Here is a 20,847-nt window from a genome sequence, read left to right on the forward strand (position 1 = left end):
GAAATTTTTTATATCAAAAACGGTATTTTTGAACAATTCAAAACAAAATGATTTTCAAGAGCAAAACGACTAGTGCCTCCACAACAAAAATATTATTGATATGATTATGTTAAGAGTGGAGATTGATAAAAAATGGTTATATATTATAATAAAATTTACAATAGAATTTGATTGTTGTGTTCCATTTGTCTGCAAATCGATGTAGTTTCTTGGTTGTCTGGATTCACCGATCAACTTTGTTTTCTCTCGATTTTTTAAAATATAATTATTTCCTTTTTATCCAATTTTTTTAAAGAAATTTAAAATTTAATAAAATATTCAATCTATTAAATTTGATTTAAAATTTATTAAAAAAATCATATAAGGTTATATTATTAAATAAATTATTTAATAAAATATACGTCATTTATTGATTAAGAGTGTAAACTTATTTTATATTGTTTCTATTTTTTCAATAAAATTTAAAATCCAAACTAAAAAATATAACGAAAAAGCTGCTAAATACTAATTCTATCATGACCATTGCATGCTTACCAGGGTAAAATCGTCTTTCCATTCCCCCGTTTTCTCGGAATTGCACACTGCTGTCTGCTCGGTTACTTGGTAGGTAGACCCAAGCGGCAGACTTCACTTTCGTCACGTTGGACGGTTCAAAACACGCTTGTTTCAAATTAATTGCCCCTTTCACTTTATCATAGATAAAAAATAAATAAATTTCCAAATATTAATTTCTAAATTCTAGCAATTTTTTGTGTTAATAGAAAACAATCCCAAATTACCCTTTTTAATTGGAAAAATACTCATTCCTAAATTCTTCCCTTTTATTCCAACCATCCAAAAAAAAAACAAAACAGAGAGGAAAAAATTGTTTCTGGGTTGGTGAAGCATTCCTCGTTTGTTTGTTTCGTCACACGCTATTCCAACAGGGCTGTCTTCTCAAAACGACATCGTCTTTCTGTCGTTGACGTTGACAGCCCAATTCGGTAACCATTTTCACATTCAGGTACCAATTCAATAGAATATTCTTATAATTATTCTTTGCTTTGCGTATTCTTTATCAATTGTTGCGTTTCTCCTAATTAATTGGGTTCGAATTATACCCTCATCAACCCTTGATTTTTTTTCTTCTATTGGGATCTATCTGTTTACCCTAAAGCATTCAACTTTGCAATCAATATTCGTTTTTCCACTTGATTTTCATTCTGGGTCTTGCCAATTTCATTCAATTTGTGATATTATTAAGGGTTAAAGGTTTCTGCAATGAGTTATTTTTCTGGACCAATTCAGAGACCCCTTGTGGCTGCTGCTGCTGTTGCGGTCGCTTCTTTCTCTACTGATGCGTCTGATAAATTTTCATTCCTTGGATCGTCTCGTGATTGTTCCACTTCCAATTTGGAATGTTCTTCCAGTTTTAGCTCTTTGCGGGAATCACATTCTTTGTTTGTTTCTAGTGTTTCTGATTCAAAACTTGCTGAGTTATCTTTTGTGAACAAAATTCGGGTTCCTGTTCCTAATGTGAAGTTTCGGGTTCCGGTTTCGGGGTCGAATTTGTATAATTCTTCTTCGGTTGCTTCGTCGCCGGCTTCATTGCCGGTTGTTCAGAGTTTGTATCGTTCGGCTGAATTGACTAGGTTTTCGAGGTCGTCGTTGCCTGGTTGTTCAAGTGGTGTTTCAGGTTCGACTAATGAGTTTGCGTATAAATGGCATTTGCCTGAACCCAATACTATCGGTGGTTTATCTGCGAAATCGAAGACTGTGGTGGTTTTGCTTGGATGGTTAGGTGCAAAGCAGAAACATTTGAAGAAGTATGCGGAATGGTATACTTCTAAAGGATATCATGTCATTACCTTTACGTTTCCGATGGCGGAGGTAATGAGTTATCAGCCTGGAGGAAAAGCGGAGCAAAACGTTCACATGCTTGTGGATCACTTGGCTGATTGGTTAGAAGAGGAGAATGAAAAGAATCTTATGTTCCATACTTTCAGCAACACTGGATGGTTAACGTGAGTGCGGTTTTGTTTGCGTTTTTGTTTATTGTTGATGTTGTTTTTCTGTTGCTCAAGTGTTTTGGTTTATATTTTTTCAGGTATGGTGTTATTTTAGAACGGTTTCAAAAGCAAGACCCTTCTTTGATGGAAAAGATTAGGGGCTGCATTGTAGATTCTGCACCTGTTGCAAATCCTGACCCACAGGTAAAGGCTTTAGCAATTTTCAGACTCGGTGAACACTGTCATTTGTTGTGCATGTAGTGTCCAATGCTGTTTATTTTATTCTATAGTGCTCGTAATGTTAACCCGGTTTTGTGAAAAATGTTAAACCTTTATGCTCGATTCTGATGTTAATTGTTTGATTATCTTTTCAGGTCTGGGCCTCAGGTTTCTCTGCAGCATTTCTCAAGAAGAATAGCATAGCAACAAAAGGACGTGTATCCGCCAACGAGTCTGGCATTAAAGTATCAATTGGCAGCAATGAAGATTTAGGACTAAAACCTGCAGCAACAGAAGCAGCTTTGCTGTTAATACTAACGAAATTTTTTGAGGTCGTTCTGCATCTCCCTGCAGTGAATAGGTAATGACTCCTAAATCATTCGTCTTTTACTTGATTTCTGTTTTGTTTTAATGATCAATGATATTTCATCCCAAACATTTGTCGTTGATTCTTATAGCGCACATATTAGACCATTAATGATAATTTAGATTGAGCTGATAATCTTGTCCAAATGTAGGAGGCTCTCTGATGTTTTGAGCATGTTATCTACAAAGCAACCAGGTTGTCCACAATTGTACATGTATAGCTCTGCGGACAGAGTTATTCCTGCCGATTCAGTGGAGTCGTTTGTCGATGCACAGCGTAAGGCTGGACATGATGTGAGGGCTTGCAATTTTGTCTCTTCACCTCATGTTGACCACTTTCGAAATGACCCAAAAATGTATACTTCTCAGCTCAATCAGTTTTTAGAGGAGTGTGTTGTTGACAGTTGTAAAACTCATTAATTCATTGTTTGGCTCACTTATACATACAGCATATAGTTTTCAATTTTTTTAAAATTAGCTTTTAGAATAGTCATTCCATTCATTGATGATGGTTAAGATTTTTAAAAGTCCACCCTATTAGGGGATCATATTGTTCACTGTTAATTTATCACCAATTCATTCCATATTGTTCGATCTGTTATTATTATTTTGTATTCGGTCTATTAGTCATAATTATTGAAAGAGACAAAACTAGAGGCATTTGATAAAATTGTGTTTTGAGTGAATGCACCTTAAAAATTCTGTTATATATTATGTCAAGGAATAATCTAGATTTTTTTTAAAATAACCACTTTTTAAAAAAAAAATCAAATATTTCAAAATAACCACCTTCCAAAACAGATGCGCCAGAGGGGAGGCGTCAGCACCATTGGTGCATGCTTTAGAAGCATTGCATGGTGGCGCCAAGGGTGCTAGGGCATGCATGTAGTTGCATGTGTTTCCGCTCATGCTTCTGGTACCTATATGTGTTGACATGTATGGCGCCTAGCCCTTTGGCGTCTGCATTTTCATACTCCTTTTATAAATACCTCGCCCTTCAACCATATTTTTCACACAACTTTTATCCTACAATCACATTTTCTTTCATTCAACTTCACTCTCCTACAAGTTTTTGAGTTTTAACTATGTCTGAATACATTCACAAGCGAAATGCCGATTTAATCTTTTCTGTCGTTGTGTCTCCGATAAAGATTTGATTTTCGAATATAGATTCGTTTGAACGTCTTAATCAGACATTGAACAGTGAATTAGATTGAGAAATTGGAGATGGTGAAAGGATTAGAAGAATCCAATGACTTGTGTCCACGTTCAACCAAAATGGAGAAGTGCGTGAATGAGTGAATATTAAGACTGACAAAGACGTTCATAGGATGATGCATTACATGTTTAAAATTGTTTTGGTGGTTGTAATCGCTTAGTTATTGTAATGATATTTTAATTGTTTTAGTTGTTTGTGTTGTTGTTTATGTAATGGTATTTTCTCACAAACTTATAATATGAAATAAATTTAATTTTTTATATATTGCAATAGAGTTACGTGTGAATTTATCTTGTTGTGCTCGTTCCAACACTAGGACGGTTAGTACGATTGTGACATGGCTGACGGCATGAACTACATAATCTAACAATTTTGTTCGTCGTATTCATTTCGGTTCGAATACGAGTGCTGTTTGGGCAACCATTTTTCTTCCTTCACATAACTTCGTTGTGTCAGACGATGTCCCATTGATATTCTGGCCAGTAATTCTCTTTTGCCACTACGGAAAAATTAATTTTATAAATATTTGATAGGCTGATGACTTTGTAAACGTCAGATAATAAGTATGATGAATCCATTCGAACCTTTGAACATGCCGCAATGACATGAGAGCAGGGCGTACGAAATGCTTGGAACTTTTCTCAGTCGCACCAACCTCTATCTAGTTCCACTCTGTACCGTCACATCTGCATGCCCTCATTGTGATCCATGAACTCGACAATACTATACCAACCTTTAATACAGTCAAACACCGTGACCACGTGTGCGTTTGCTTTGGAAGCTTTATGTCTAATGAATTTCATTGAAGCATCACTGAACAACTGACCCAGATTGCAACATTGAACTCCATTTGGAACGTTTGGTCTCAAACAACGCCCATAGCTTGAAATATGTTGCCTGCACCAAAGCGGTTATAGGTAGGTTTCGATGCCTTTGAAGACATAGTTCATTGATTCCACAAGATTTATTGTCATGTGGCCCCAACGTTGACCGTTGTCGTATGCCCTAGTCCAATTCTCCAATGGAATATTGTCGATCCACTGTACTGCATCTGCGTTTGACAATCTTATTTCTTCGCGGTAGTGTTTGAAAGAAGGTTCTGATAATGTGTAACCCGCGTTGACAACCTTCTTCCATAACGTTTTTTCTTTGATCTCCCGCATAAAATTCTGAGCAATATGTCTAATACAGAAGACATGCGTCGAAGGAGAATCCTGTCAGTCTTATCAATGTTATTATATGCACTGATGATTGAAGGGTGTCTGTCGGAGATCAAACATAAGTTAGGTTGAGGTGCAACGTGCAATTGGAGATTCCTTAGGAAAAAACTCCATCCCTCAATAGTCTCCCCTTCAACAAGGGCAAATGCAATTGGAAAAATATTGATGTTGCCATCTTGTGCCACTGCCATCGGTAACGTTCCTTTGTATTTCCCGTACAACCATGTACCATCAATTTGTATAATAGGTTTACAGAAAGAAAATCCTTTGATGCATGGTTGATACGCCCAAAAGAGACGGTGGAATATTCCATTTCCAATAGCACAATTTCCGTCTGGTGTATACGCGAGCAACGTTTCCAACTTGACAATAGTCCCTTGAGCATATTGTTTAAGAGCCAACAAGTATTTTGGAATTTGTTTGTAAGACTCCTCCCAATTGCCATACACTTTTTTAACAACCTTTGTCCTAGCTATCCAAGCCTTCCTATATGATGGAATGTAGTGGTATTGTGTTACAATATGCGAGATTATTGTACTCACCTTTAACGATGGATTGTCGCCAATGACAGACAATATCTCATCGCATATTGACTAAGAGCTAAGTTTCTGATGGTCTTGCATTGAGTTTGTGAGCATGCATGTGTGAAGTGGACCCATGGATCCAATCTCCCAAGAATCACTCCTCTTTTGGTACGAAGCTGACAATCTGAAAAGGCAGTGCTCATTTGGACCATATATTAGAGGACATGGTTTTGGAAATCTCCTTAACATAGTCTTGTACTAGGTGGAATACAAATTTATTATTGCTTTGTTGGAGAGATGGAGACCCGAGACCCACACATTTCTCCTTCCTTTCGGTGAGTGTACCGTCACACTTGAGGACGTATACATGTTGTTGGGTTTACGTATAAATGGTAAGGCTGTGAATGATAGAGTTAACCAGGACAACTCTATCTGCAATGAATTATTGGGTGCCCCTTTGTGTGACGACCAAACTGAGGGAGAGTCATCCGGTCAAGCTAGGGGGCAAGGTATAAATTTAAAATATCTTAAACAATATTATGCGAGTATAATATTGTTCGAAGAATCAACCGAGTACGAAAAAATAATTAAAGCTCGGTGTTATATTATGATTTTATTTGGTAATTTTTTATTTTTAGAAAGTATTGGTAATACAACAAATATTATGTATTTACCGTTATTTCACAACATTAATAAAAGGTAAGCACATATAGTTAGGGTTCAGCTGTGTTGGCCCATCTATATAGTGCATTGTGTAAAAATGCCAAAAAAATACTCGTACTTTTTATTCATGTGCGTATTTGCTACAATCATGGGGTTGGTCAAGAATGCCGTCACTCGCCCCGGTAAACGAGAAACCATTCATATTCCCATTTACAACAAAGTAAGATTAAAAATTTACCATATAATTAATTATACTTTATATTACTATTAAATGTACATAATATTTATCAATTGTTTATGATCTAGGTGGTCAGTTAGAGGGATGAACTACAATAGGTGCCCGAAACACGCTATAGTAGTCTATCGCAATCTATTGAATCACATTGGACCAGACAATTTAATACTCCTACACAACTCCATTTTAATTTAAACATACTTATCAAATTATTTATCATCTAATCATGTCGTATTGTTGTACAGTTTATCTGGAGGCCATATCTGGGTCTTGATCATCAAGTTAACCATGATGATGTTGCAGTTTGGACAACAAAGACACCAATTATCCGGTTCACTACTGTGGAGATGCATCAGAGTGACCGGGTAAAACTATGCAACAACAGATTCCAGAACCTCCGACGTGTTTGAGAGATTGACATCAAAAAAGAGTCGATGCCCAATGGGATTATTCCGATTGGAGAGACTTCGCAAAAGAGATGTGTCGTCATTGGAGGAATCGACGACAACACATCTTAAACGAACCAGTCATACATGGTGCAAGATCAACTCAACAATATATGACATGATTTAGGTCAGTAACAACACAATAATTTGTGTTTGAGTCACAATATTTGATTGATTCACACCAACTAGCTTCGTCATCATACGCCCAACAACAAGTCCCCGTCCAACACCAATGTCAAACCACCCAAACCCAACAACCAACCTCACACCATCAACTTACCACATACACCCAACAACCAAACACCCAACTTCGCAACCCATTCATGCCACCCACCCAACAACCAAACACCCAACCTCGCAATCCATTCATGCCACCCACCCTACCACAAAACCAAGAATCAAACCCAACCCACCAACAACCATATGCATAAACCACAACCGTCTATAGCCTAAATGATTCATATGAGTCACTTCATCGTAGTCCCCTACCAATGACCACCCAAACATCCTATCACCAAAACACCCAACCATTGTTTAACTATAGTACACCCCAGGAACCATTGCTTTGTTTCCAAAATGATTAAATGTCTCAATTCAGGCAACTATACCGTCCATAATTCACCCAACCACATCGAAATAACTACTACAACATGGGCACCGAACTACATTAAGGAAGCGTCGTTGGCCAGAGCCATCCCGACTATTGGGAACAAATAATGACACATCTATCAAATACCGCTGGAACTTCCGCTGGACATTCACACCAACCATCATTGGATCAGGTCAGCACGAAGACCCTAAACACCTCAGAAAAATCGTGGGAGACCTCGAAGACAAACTAACACACCTGGATGTGGAATAAGGGGACGTTTCGATCGGGCCGATCATTAAATTTTTGTAAATCCCATGTAACTTTTATTATATCATGAATACAATTTTTTAATATTATATTTTCTTATTTATTTAAAAAAGTAATTAAAAAAACAATTAAAAAGAAAAATACAAAGGTGTATGCGCCAGATGAATGGGCGCATACACCAAAGCCCAAACATAGGCGCCATGGTTGTTGGCGCCTCCATGCAATACTTTAAAAGCATGTGCCAACACCATTGGTGTCTCCTCTTATTTCAAAATGGATGTGTCAGTTTATCTGGCGCATCTGTTTTGAAATGTGGTTATTTTAGATATTTTTTTTTGAAAAAAGTGGTTATTTTAAGAAAAACAACAATAATTTACTATGTTAAGAGAATATTCTTGAAAATATGTTATAATATGTTTACATACTATCTATATGGACCAGATAGATTTCGAAATATATATATATATATATATATATATATATATATATATATATATATATATATATATATATATATATATATATATATATATATATATATATATATATAGTCATGATCAAATAACATCAAAAATGTCAAATTTAATAATATGCCACATTCAATATCTCTTTACTACATATCCATATAATAAAATCCAGCATTTGATTGAAAACTATTATTGTATAGATCACTACAAAATATAAGATCAATCGAAAATTATTTGATATGTCAATGAGATACTTCAAAACTAATGTTTTACAAAATTTCAACATAATCATTAATTTTAATAATTCTATTTAATATATCAAATGATTTTCGATTGATGTTAAATTTTATAGACATGATCTATATGATAATAGATTTCAATCCAACAATGAGTTTGTTATTCAGATATTCAATAATAAATTATTAAAGATGTCATGTTATTAAATTTGAAAATTTGGTGTCATTTGATTCTGATTCGTATATATATATATATATATATATATATATATATATATATATATATATATATATATATATATATATATATATATATATATATATATATATATATATATATATATATATATATATATATATATATATATATATATATATATATATATATATATATATATATATATATATATATATATATATATATATATATATATATATATATATATATATAAAATTAAATTTGTTACAATATGCAATGAAACTGGATTATCACAAAGGAAGTTTTTGAGTAACTATTTTTACCCAATGAATCCACGTGTTATTAATGTCATGATCTTATATTCCGCCTCATCGCATCCATGATATCAAGTTTGATTAATGTCATGATTTTATATTCTGTCTCAACGCTTCCATGATATCAAATTTCTTTGAACAAGTACAAAATATCTATAAATGAACATTTTATCTATGGGTGAGACTGCCAATTATTTGAGTATGTCTTTTATCTTCATAAATGAGTTTAGAAAGAATTTTTTTTTATGTATTTTAAAATTTAGAATACAATATTCACATATTCTTAACAATGTAAATTTAAGAATTGATTTACCACACTAACTATAAAAAGAAATATTTGGATGAGTAACTATGAAATAGTTTAATTTCTCAACCAATCTTATATATCTTCTTGAATATGATATAAGCTCCCCTTAATTTGGTTTAAGTTTGTCACTTAACCATAGAAGTCTATTAATTTATATTCTTCTTTAAAGTACTAGTTTATATACTCTTCGTATTCTTAATTACTAATATATCATTCTAAAACAGTAATTATATTAGGTGTATTATACTCTCAATCATATAAAAATATATCCTTATAAAGCATTAATTTAATAACAATAACAAATACAATAATAGAATCTCTATTACATAAATAAAACATTAATGTTTTTTACTATATAAATTCTTTAGTTAAATAATCAAAATTGATCAATGTTAGTACTTAGTAGGGGTGTTCGCGGTGCGGTTTGGACGGTTTTTGCGATAAAAATCACCCGAACCGCAAGAGAAAAAAGCACGCGGTTTGGTTTGGTTCGGTTGATTTTTAGAAATAAAATCAAACCAAACCAAACCAAATCAATGCGGTTTGGGTTGGTTCGGTTGATTATAATATTTTTATTGAGCCATATATACTCCTATAAATAACGACATAACTTTGTGTTTAGTCATTCATACATTACTAAATAACATCAAAATTCATCATATTTAGGCAAAAACGTTTCATTCAATATACAAAAAAACCAGATTAGAAAAAAGTGGAATAAAAGACAAATATAAATAGTAGCATAAAATAATATCAAAGACATTATAATAAAACATAAAAAAACATATGAGATGAGAAATTAGAGAAGATGAAAAAAATAACATAAGAGATGCGAGATTGAGAAGAAAAGTGCAATAAAAACGTAATTGGAAGAGAAAATAGTAACATAAAAGATAAAAAAGAAAGAACATAATAGAAGACTTATTAGAGTAGAATAGGCGAGACCTACATGGAAAATAAGATGAGAAGAATGTGTGATACTACTATGAGAGATTTAAGAAGGTTGAAATTGAAACCCTAAGTGTGATTAAGAGAAAATCGTTTGTAATTATAAGATTAAGGCATACTAGGTTTGAGGTTTGGGTTGGATGTGAGATAAGTGAACTTTGGGTTGTAACATAATGCGGTTTGGTTTGGTTTAGTTCGGTTTGTAAAATACAAACCGCAAACCAAACCAAACCGTGCGGTTTTGTTAAAAAATGACTCAAACGAATCCGAACCAAATGAGGTTTTTTGCAGTTTCGGTTTGGTTTGGTTTGGTTTACGATTTTCTATTGGGTTGGTTTGGTTTTGAACACCCCTAGTACTTAGTACTCAATCTCAAAACATAAAATTTAAAAATTTAAGTACAAAACACAACTATAAAGTTATACCACTATAAAATAACCTTAATAAAATCCAAATAGAAAATTAACTTTAATATAATAACAAAATATGAGAAAACTTATTTCTTATTTCCAGCCTTGGAAGCATCACCACCCATCCCTAATAAATCTGTATTTTGGCTCACACTTCGTTACATTCTCAATAGAATAATAGATCAAACCAAAACCAATGGAATTTCCTCCTAAAAAATGAATTATGAACATGAAGATGACAACAACATTTGGTTCTTTCACATCATAAATTATTTCCAATTTCTCTTTGAGTTGGGCCTTAGAGACATTGGCCATCCCTCGATGAAGAACATCAATGTCAATGACATCCAGAAGATAATTCCACGGTATAAACACCCTACAAACAAATATTTATTTATTTATTTATTTATTTTTCAAAAGAAAATTGAACTCAATAAAATTATGGCATCTTGAATATAAATTTTTTATATCTCTGAAATTAATTTGAATCCTTCAAAAGTGAAGTCAAACATAAGCTTGGATTTAGTCATTAGTCATCAAAAGATAATCCAACCCCAAAAGAAAATCCTTCAAAAGTCACTATAATCCAACCCCAAAATATGAGTATATTCCTTGGCTGCCAGCGAGTTATCATCGAAATCAAGTTTCACTATATAACGTCAAAAAAACCCTACTAAAGACTTCCCAGAGGATAGAGGAACCATTTTCCAAGTAACACTGCTCATCAGTCATTGTTTTCCTCCATTCAGGATGGAATAATGCTTCTCTTAAAGATTTAGGAATATAAATAGAAGACAAAGAAAATAAGAAAATATGATGCAACAAGTATACAATGATGACATGCATAAATCAATATAATGCAGAAATTACGTGCTGGGTGGATATCTTTATGAAAAATAGTAAGGATATTAGACTCATGTTGGAGGACAAAATATAATGATGGAGATGACATTAACGTATAATCTTCAATTACCTTAGGGACAATGTTATGTCTAAAGTGGTTATGAAGTTGAGGGACTGACCATAGAGGTATCTACTGGGACAAACTCCCAAGGGTCAAGAGGAACACTGACAGGCATAATAGTAACAAATTTTGGAAGAGATTTTGGGTTAATTTCTTGAAAGGGTTCCAAAGGAATTTGGTTCAACCCAAAATATGAACATGCTAAAAATGGTATTATCATGTGATATAAGGTATCATTGTAGTCTATAAGAATATTAGTGACAAGCCTTTTGAGACCGATTATAACCAAGAATACAAACTTAAAATAAATAACATTAGTATAAGAAGCTCGCATGAGTGGGATACACAAAATTGTGACAATTGAATGCAATAAGTATTTTCCACAAACCCAATTAAAATAAAGATGAAACAAATAACACGAGAAATCATATATCCCATTGATACTTTAAAAATGTAGTGTAGATAGGACTAAGAGTAAAATATGAGGTGTTTGGAATTATTGTAAGGGAAAAACATCCCCACATCTTTGAAAGATGGTAGGAAATCCCTTCTTGCTAGTGAAAACTTTCAAATTGAAGATAAAACTCTTCCAAATAGATAAGTGAAGTCTATACACATGCGTCTTGTTGTTAACTTTCTATACTAGAACCACGTTTGCCATCCAGGTGGAGTATTTTGTTTCTGTGATGAACCTGATGTCAGATGGTTTCCCCACCTCTTTGTCAATGACGATCCTATTCTCCTCACCAACTTTCCGCTTCCTACGTGCCACTGGTATGGAAGAAGGGTGGATGACGAGGTGGTGAATCACCACTTTGGTGTCTATCCCAAGCATATCAGAGGTAGCCCATGCGAACAAGTAGACATTCTTAATGAGTTGGTCGAGTAACTCCTGTTCTTCCTCCTTATAAAGTGACATGCTTATCTTTGTGAACTGATCGCAAAAGGGCATATTGAACCTCCTTCAAGTTCTGTGTGCGTTATTCTTTCCGCCTCGACGCCCAATTTGGGATCCCAACCCTCAAGCTCAGTGTTCAGAACTTCCTAAAGGGGGGCATCAATAAGGGCCAACTCTTCCCTCTATGTCGCCAAACCACTCTTATAACACTCTCGAGCGATCTGTTGGTCTCCCTGGATCATACCGACTCACCCTTTAGGAAATGGATATTTTAGCACCAGGTATAAAGTAGAAATGAAGACCCCTAGCGCATTGGCGGCGGGTCGCCCAAAGATGATGTTATATAGTGACAAGGCGTCCATTATAAGGTACCTAACATCAATCGTCTTGCCGCCCGCGCCCTCTCACATGTGCTATACAGGGTCACATGGCCCATTACTTGTAACAATTCACCTCATAATCTTGTTAACGAGTCGCAGGACACTTTGACGTCGTTAGGGTCGACTGTAGTTTTTGGAAGGTGTCCCAAAACATGACGTCAGTGGATCTACCAGGATCTATTAATACCCACTCAATATCACAATTGCCATGTTGTATAGTGATGACCAGGGGTCATTATCATGAGGATTGACTCCGAAGGTGTCATCCTCGAAAAAGGTGATGTTAACCCTTACTTCCCCTTCCGCGCCCTCGAGGAAAGCAAAAGATATTACATTTGCTACAAGCATCTTCCTTGCGTATTTCCTTCGAGAGGAGCTAGAGCTACCTTGACCAGTGAAACCTCGGATAATGGTGTTTGTACTGCCATGTAAAGTCTTTGTCGCCCATCTTTGGAAGGAAGATTGAATGATTTAAAATGAAGGGGACGTGGCCCCAGTTAATTTTATTGAAGCGCGACAGTGGGCGCCACTCAACTAGTTAAAAACTACAGGTCTGCATGTCATCCATGCAAAGGGTAGAGATTCCCAGAGACTTTAGTAAGTATATTACACTGTATGGTTGTTAGAACTTGTCCATGACGGCGAGAAACCATGTATGGTGGTGTTTTGTGGTAGTTTAGAGGACCAACTCACGTGAGGTGAGAGATTATGTATATGAATGAGGTGCTTAAGTATAAACATATATATGATGTGATCTATATGAGGTAAGATATATCTTTCTCCACCTAGGGGAAAAGTATTTATAGATGCTTTGGGTCTAGGGTTCCATTGGGAAAGTTGAACGTCCACCTAATCAATGGTGGACCGTTGAATCTCTATTTCCAATAGGAAATAAGTCAGTTATTGACTCTAACTTCTCCCTGCCCAAGAAGCGTCTTATCACACGTTTCCCATGTCTGGGCGATAGGAAAACATTGAGGGCGAAGCGGTACCTCTTTGAGGCCGATATGATTGTCACCACTTTTAAGGGCGACCTATACTCTTCACCCTAACCGGGCCACTTACAAATATAACATTACAATGTCTACTTGTATTCCACGTCACATAGTTACAACCACTATATTTTTACAATGGTTAAAATTAACTTTTATAATTTACTTTCATATTTACTATGAAAGGAAGACTTTGAAAAAATGAAAGATTGAGTGAAAAGAATGAAGATATTAGATGGAAAGGGTTATGAGTTTATATTTATTCATAGTAATATCTAACGCCTTAAGGTTTTAGGGGAAGATGTAACGTGTCTCTTACTTGTCTGGTTGCTCTTGATCCTATATGAATGTTTCCCTCATGATCCATCAACTGCATTAGAGTCGATGATTCAACTAAGCAACCAACTCCTTGTATCAAAATTCTTCTTTACAAGGTGGTGCTAATGCAGATGTCTCGTTAAAGTGTTCACAGACGTGGTAAGAATGTCAATGTCAGTAAAAGTGTATTTGGATGAGTGAAAGCTTCCATTAGAAAGGGAACATATAAGTGGATGAACTCACACTTATAGATGAAATTATTGTGATTCATGAGTGATTTAGAAGTCGCACATTGCTTGAAAGAATTGAGGTTGAACACCTCATATGTGTCAAGATTTATATACCTAATGCTATTAAATTTTATATAAAGATATAATTTTTTTTATCACTTATGTGATTGTTGTTGATCCAAGGTAGATGCTCCCTCTATAACCGATCAACGTTATTGATATAATGTTTCAAACTTATTAATAAATAAGAGGTCCAACACTTATTACAAGACCCACACCCTTATTACAATTTGAAAGGAAAAAAAATCACATCCCAAAATATATCCCATAAAAAAAAGTATTCGGTGCGAACCTACGAGTTCAACATCTTTTTAGAGAATCTAAACCATCTTTAGTGTTTTGATTTGATGAAGCATGAGAATCAAGGAGACTTCAACACTAATTAATATATTTCATTCCAACTCCATGCCTATCACCGACGTATTTTGGATGCTATTTTGTGATAAATTATATATCAAAATTGTTCTATATATATCAATATGCTATTGTGACACTTACATTCTATCAAATTTTTTGGTGTTGCTTAAATTTGAGATCTTAATTTAACAAACTTTTACAATTTTGGGATCCATAACACCTTAACCAAATGTACATGTGTGACGAAGAAAGAGCAATATTAACTTTAATCGGGTGCTTTATGCTTCACCGTAGACAATCATTCATTCAGTGCTTAATACATCTCTCAAATATTGAATCATTCATTCAGTGCTTAATACATCTCTGACTAAAACTGCATCGTTTTGCCATCGCTAAAATTACCCCCAAATCACGGAGTTAGGGTTTACTGTCCATCAATGTCTTCCAAATCAACAGAGGAATATTGCGTATCAGGGTTATGCATAAACGAAGCGTTGACGGACGACGAGCTTCGTTCGATTCTGGCGAGATTTGATAATGACAAAGACAAGGAAACTTTCGGTTTGGTATGTAAGCGATGGCTTCGGTTGCAGAGCACCGAGAGGAAGAAACTCGCCGCACGCGCCGGTCCTCACTTGCTCCGGAAAATGGCTGATAGGTTCACGCGCTTGGTTGAATTGGACCTTGCTCAGTCTGTTTCTCGTTCGTTTTATCCCGGGGTTACTGATTCGGATCTTGCTGTTATCGCTAATGGTTTCAGATGCTTGAAGATCCTCAATTTGCATAACTGTAAAGGTATATCAACGTTTTCAGTTTTCAATTTTTTTCTCACTTTTCTGAACTCTGATTCTGAGAAATTGTGCATTTTAGGGGTTTCAGTGTTCTCTATTTTTGTTCTTGTTTGTTGATTTGATAACCGAGTTAGATTTGAAATCTTATTGTTTTATTGTTTTGGGTTGGAGTTTGAATTTTACTATTTTCTTCATTGGGTCTATTTGTTACGAGTCCACATTGGGGAGTCTACCTAAGAAGTGAACCTGTTAGCCAAGGGATTTTCCCACTAATGGGCTAGTATTTTGGGATGAGTTCTTCCTTTAGGTTTAGGGTCGTAAAGTTGATGCTTTCATTGGTAGTCTAACTTCTTATCGGAAGGGGCTATCGACGGTGGGTTTTGAACAGGAGATAGTTCTTAGTATCAACGAGAAAATTGAGTGAAAAGTCTCCTAGTGAAGTGTTATGGAGTGAAAGCGGTATGACATCAATTCTCAAATTGTGGTGTATTATTATAAGTCCACATTGGAGAGTTTCACCTAAAAAATGAAGCTTATCAGCTAGGGATTCTCCCACCTAATGGACTAGAATTTTGGGATAGACTCTCTTTAGAATTACGCAAGTGCAACCCATAACTCTTTGTTTGCATTTGTAAATGTGGAGAGAGGACTAGATTAAGAATGTTATCAAATTTTGTGGATAGCATGCTGTTTAATTGTCATGTTATCTAATATGAGTGACAGGTGATGATTGAGGACTGCATACTGCCATTTATGTTTTTCTCTTATTATTGCTTTGATTATTCGAATTCAAATTGGGATTAACGGGGTATTTTGATGTGTGTTAATACTAATATACAGGAATTACGGATGTTGGGATGAGAGCTATTGGTGATGGTCTTTCCTTATTACAATCATTGGATGTGTCCTACTGCAGAAAGCTGACTGATAAGGGGTTATCCGCTGTTGCCAAAGGCTGTTGTGACTTGCAGATATTGCATCTTACTGGGTGCCGATTTGTTACGGATAGTATACTAGACGCACTGTCCAAAAACTGTCATAATTTAGAAGAGTTGGGATTGCAAGGATGCACAAGTATCACTGACAATGGACTCATAAACCTTGCAAGTGGTTGCGGGAGGATCAAATTTTTAGACATTAATAGATGCAGTAACGTCAGTGATGTTGGGGTTACTAGTATTTGTAAGTCTAGTTCTTCTTCTCTCAAGACTTTGAAATTGTTAGATTGCTACAAAATCGGGGATGAAACTATATTATCATTGGCCAAATTCTGTGATAATCTGGAGACTTTGATCATTGGTGGTTGCCGGGATGTCTCCAACGACGCAATAAAGTTTCTTGCTACTGCTCGTAGAAACAACCTTAGAAACTTGAGGATGGATTGGTGTCTCAACATTTCTGACTCTTCATTGAGCTGTATTCTAAGTCAATGCAGAAACCTCGAGGCACTGGACATTGGCTGCTGTGAAGAGGTGACAGATACTGCTTTTCATCATATAAGCAGCGAGGAGCCTGGTTTGAGTTTAAAGATTTTGAAAGTTAGTAATTGTCCAAAGATCACAGTGGTCGGTATAGGCATTCTTGCGAGTAAATGCAGTCAGCTGGAATACTTGGATGTGAGATCATGCCCACATATTACAAAGGCTGGCCTTGATGCGGCTGGTTTCCATTTTCCTCAGAGCTGTAAGATTAATTTTAACGGTAGCATCAGCGAGCCCGCCGTTCTTCATTGAGACTGTAATTATTATTGAAGATTGATTAGATGAAAAGATCCGCCGTTATGAACTATCTTGTTAAGAAATTTGAGGAGAATTTGGTAATGTTAGTTTTCATGTGCAGCATGAATATCACTGCACTGATTGTTAATCTCACCCGTTGTAAATTTTGTAAGCTCAATATTGTGATCTTGTTTTGTACAATTGTCACCATAACTTTGATGGTATGCTTGAAATCTTTTTCAGTTTAATCAAATATTTTAAGCTCAATTTAATCATGCTAATCCAATAACATCAAAGTTATCGAGGAATCCCTTTTTTTATAGTTAAAATATAATTTTCCAAAAATTGTTAAATAATTGTAATAGATGACATTTGTTTTAAGATGTAGCTTGCAAGAAAGCAAAAGCACATAATATGATTAGAAAAAATTAATATTCCAAACTAGTAAACAGTAATTGTCACAAATCTGTCATATTGAGACATTGGTTTTCTAATTGTTTATTGATTGATTTATCTTTGAAAATGAACCGATAAATAAGACCCACTAAAATAATAATCAAATAAAAAAATGAGAAATATCCTTATCAAATTACTAATTCAATAATATTATTTAATTCACCTAAAAAAAATTCAATAATATTATTTCAATAACCACTATCATTACTAGTATTTTTGTTCTATCTTCACAAACACAAACCGATCGAAGCGACAAATCAACCACCACTCTCTCCGCCGCACCATGTCGGAAGCACCGTCTCAGCCACCACTCCCTGCATCCGAAACAGCTCCTTACTGGTGCTACCACTGCGACAAACACGTATCCGTTGAAACGGTCGCTAATGTTCCTGACGTCATCTGCGGCGATTGCAAAAACGGTTTCGTCGAATCCATCTCCACACCTTCTCGAACTCGCTCCCCTTCTTCCTCCTCCGATGATCCTTACTTTGGTTCACAATTTCTTCAGGTTCTTCGCCTAATCGCTGAATCGTCGCGTGAAGACGACGCGTCTCCTCCCCCTCCTCCAAGTCGTTCTCCGGAGGATGATTTTCTTAGAATCGAACTCGGTGGTTGGAACCACAACGATGAAGACGATGATGATGCGTTTCACACCGACGGTGAAGATGACGAAGGTAGCGTCGAGGAGGTGGAAGATCGACCTGGAAACGAGGATCCGAATATGGACGATGAAGATATGAGACGAAGGAGACGCGATCTGTTACGGCATCGGATTAGGGATTTGGCGACCCGAACCCGAAGTATGCAGAATCGGATCTTGGATTGGGCCGAGATTCTAATGGGACTGGAAGACAATTCTATTGAGTTTCGTCTTCAGGGGCCGGAGTCAGAGCGTTATGTCGGGAATCCAGAGGATTACGTTGATGCCGCGGATTATGAAGCGTTGCTGCAGACACTAGCGGAGAGTGACGGAAGTGGGAGGAGAGGAGCTCCGCCGGCGTCAAAGTCTGCTTTGGAAGGTTTACCGACGGTTAAGATTGCGTCGGAGAGTGAAGTGGTTGCTTGTGCTGTATGTAAGGATATGCTTGGTGTTGGAGACATGGCGAAGAGATTGCCGTGTGGGCATGAGTATCATGGAGATTGCATTGTTCCATGGTTGACTAGTAGAAATTCTTGTCCTGTTTGCAGGTTTGAGCTTCCAACTGATGATAAAGAGTATGAAGAAGAGAGAGCTTCAGGTTCGGGTCGAGGTGGAGCTTCCACCTTTTGAGTGAGTATGTTCTCTTCTGCTGATATCTGTCTAATCATTGTAATATATTTCATGCTTTCTATCTATTTTTTTTTGTACTTCCTTTTTTTAATTGTTGTAACTAGTGTAACTTCATCAAAGCTTGCTCAATCACTGTTTTAATTATTTCAAGCTTTAGACTAGTTGGTTTCTTGGCTCTTAGATGCTGAGATACTTGTAAATAGCATTTGGTTCAATGTGATCACATTATTTATATATGGAATTTGCTGTTTATCACCACTCGGTTGTGCTCGTTTTAATGTTGTCAATTGCAGATATCATATTCAAATTCTTCTCTTTAATAATGTTATGTACTAAATAGCGTATTAAATAGCATCTTGCAGGCTGAACAATAGCGGTTTGTCCAAACTGCAATGCTATAGTGGATATTTAACAACGTCGGTTCATTTTATCTTTTGATTAATGGACTTCCATTCATCATATGACTACAGATTTAGTGTCATTGATCTTTGGGGTCCATTTTTTTCTTTGAGAAAATGATTTGTTGATTTCATAGGAGATGGAATATTGTTTAGCAACTAGGGCTAGACATAGCATCTCATAGTCTCCTGAGTTTTATTTTTAATGAATTACAAAGGGCCATAACAGTGGAAGCACGTCAATTAGATAGCAATTTTTTTTTTGTAATTTATTGTATGAGTAGCATTAAGAGACCAGTAAACAATCTATCCCTGACGAGAGGAGGTATATGCAAATAATTGAGGTCCAAAGATATACACTCGACTGGGTCTCAAGCAGACGTTCAATTGGCACCATTGCATTAAGTTTGGAGTCATTAGACCTGCTTGGATTGTGTTTTTCCTATTATGCATCTAATTTTGTAATGGTCACTGCTCTATGAAGCTAGAGTTAGAATCTTGTTCATGTATGAATCTTCACTTTAGTGATCTCTTGAAGGAGATACGCCAGTGTTGCTTGAGAGGAAGATAGTGATGGTTAATTATCATACACATGGCAGCAGTATTGGCTAGTAATGGTGGTGTATTGCAGGCACTCAAAGTTCAAGTCAGTGTCTGCATGAAAAAAGTGAGTAGAAGAGGTGTAGCATCCTTTATATAGGACCTTGAGTCATAGTAATAGCAGAGTAACCATTTTTTGTAGGACTTGAGGTGACAGCTAATGACTCGTATACCATAACTGTTGTTGAGTTGGCTGTTACTACCAATGTTCAGCGGGAGCTTTATTTTGGCTTAAAATGAGTTTGAGGCCGACCTTGGGCTAGCTCCTGACCTGACCTGACCTTTGGCCTCTCGATGCATATGACCGCAACATTTTAATGATTCTTTTTTCCTACTAGAGACCCTACTAAAAGAACGAGCAGAGCTCTGATTAAACATTCCAGACAGTGTTTCTGCATTTTGGAAAAGGATAGAGGAGTTTGGAACTGGTTCTACTGTCCATTTTGTTAGATATTAATTGTTAATAACTTCTTAGTCCTTCTCTTGTCTCAAGTTTGTTATATTTTGTAACGGTGACTGAAGGTACAGTTTATCTCTTATTTTGTTAATCTGTTTGCCAAACAAGTTCCACTGATATATGCACCATACTGATGTAGTATCAATAATGAAAAGAGAAAAAATCCATGACCTCAAAATATTAAAGAAGGGACACTTATATATTCTGATCTAATTTTATATGTATGATATAAATATTTGAAAAGAGATATCTTCATGTTCTCCACAATTTTGTCCTACCTGATAAATAAAAAAAACCCAAATTTGTTAATTTAACCAAACTTTAGTTTTGTGGAAGAC

The 20,847-nt window shown here is 35.7% G+C and overlaps 3 protein-coding genes across 3 annotated transcripts; all 3 read left to right on the forward strand.

Annotated features, from left to right (window-relative positions):
* Window positions 1-743: 743 nt before the first annotated feature.
* On the forward strand, window positions 744-3,174 carry LOC127091366 (uncharacterized). Its single transcript, XM_051029988.1, has 4 exons — window positions 744-2,003; window positions 2,087-2,192; window positions 2,363-2,568; window positions 2,726-3,174. The coding sequence occupies exons 1-4, from the start codon at window positions 1,261-1,263 to the stop codon at window positions 2,991-2,993; spliced, it is 1,323 nt and encodes a 440-aa protein (XP_050885945.1). The 5' UTR covers window positions 744-1,260; the 3' UTR covers window positions 2,994-3,174.
* An 11,818-nt stretch (window positions 3,175-14,992) lies between these two features.
* LOC127091367 (EIN3-binding F-box protein 1) lies at window positions 14,993-17,603 on the forward strand. The gene is made up of 2 exons (XM_051029989.1): window positions 14,993-15,614; window positions 16,451-17,603. Exons 1-2 carry the CDS (start codon window positions 15,257-15,259, stop codon window positions 17,341-17,343), a joined length of 1,251 nt encoding a protein of 416 aa, XP_050885946.1. The 5' UTR covers window positions 14,993-15,256; the 3' UTR covers window positions 17,344-17,603.
* A 362-nt stretch (window positions 17,604-17,965) lies between these two features.
* Window positions 17,966-19,312, forward strand: LOC127091368 (E3 ubiquitin-protein ligase CIP8). Its single transcript, XM_051029991.1, has one exon. It carries the CDS (start codon window positions 18,068-18,070, stop codon window positions 19,052-19,054), a length of 987 nt encoding a protein of 328 aa, XP_050885948.1. The 5' UTR covers window positions 17,966-18,067; the 3' UTR covers window positions 19,055-19,312.
* Window positions 19,313-20,847: the final 1,535 nt, after the last annotated feature.

Source organism: Lathyrus oleraceus, chromosome 6 (genome assembly GCF_024323335.1).
Source record: "Lathyrus oleraceus cultivar Zhongwan6 chromosome 6, CAAS_Psat_ZW6_1.0, whole genome shotgun sequence".
NCBI classification, from domain to species: domain Eukaryota; kingdom Viridiplantae; phylum Streptophyta; class Magnoliopsida; order Fabales; family Fabaceae; genus Lathyrus; species Lathyrus oleraceus.

Excerpts from the sequence above, each read along its gene's own strand:
- LOC127091366 (XM_051029988.1), top strand. The coding sequence starts at position 1,261 with ATGAGTTATTTTTCTGGACCAATTCAGAGACCCCTTGTGGCTGCTGCT. Across the intron at positions 2,193-2,362 it reads TTGCAAATCCTGACCCACAG|GTCTGGGCCTCAGGTTTCTC; the intron begins GTAAAGGCTTTA and ends TTATCTTTTCAG. Across the intron at positions 2,569-2,725 it reads CATCTCCCTGCAGTGAATAG|GAGGCTCTCTGATGTTTTGA; the intron begins GTAATGACTCCT and ends GTCCAAATGTAG.
- LOC127091367 (XM_051029989.1), top strand. The coding sequence starts at position 15,257 with ATGTCTTCCAAATCAACAGAGGAATATTGCGTATCAGGGTTATGCATA. Across the intron at positions 15,615-16,450 it reads CAATTTGCATAACTGTAAAG|GAATTACGGATGTTGGGATG; the intron begins GTATATCAACGT and ends ACTAATATACAG.
- LOC127091368 (XM_051029991.1), top strand. The coding sequence starts at position 18,068 with ATGTCGGAAGCACCGTCTCAGCCACCACTCCCTGCATCCGAAACAGCT.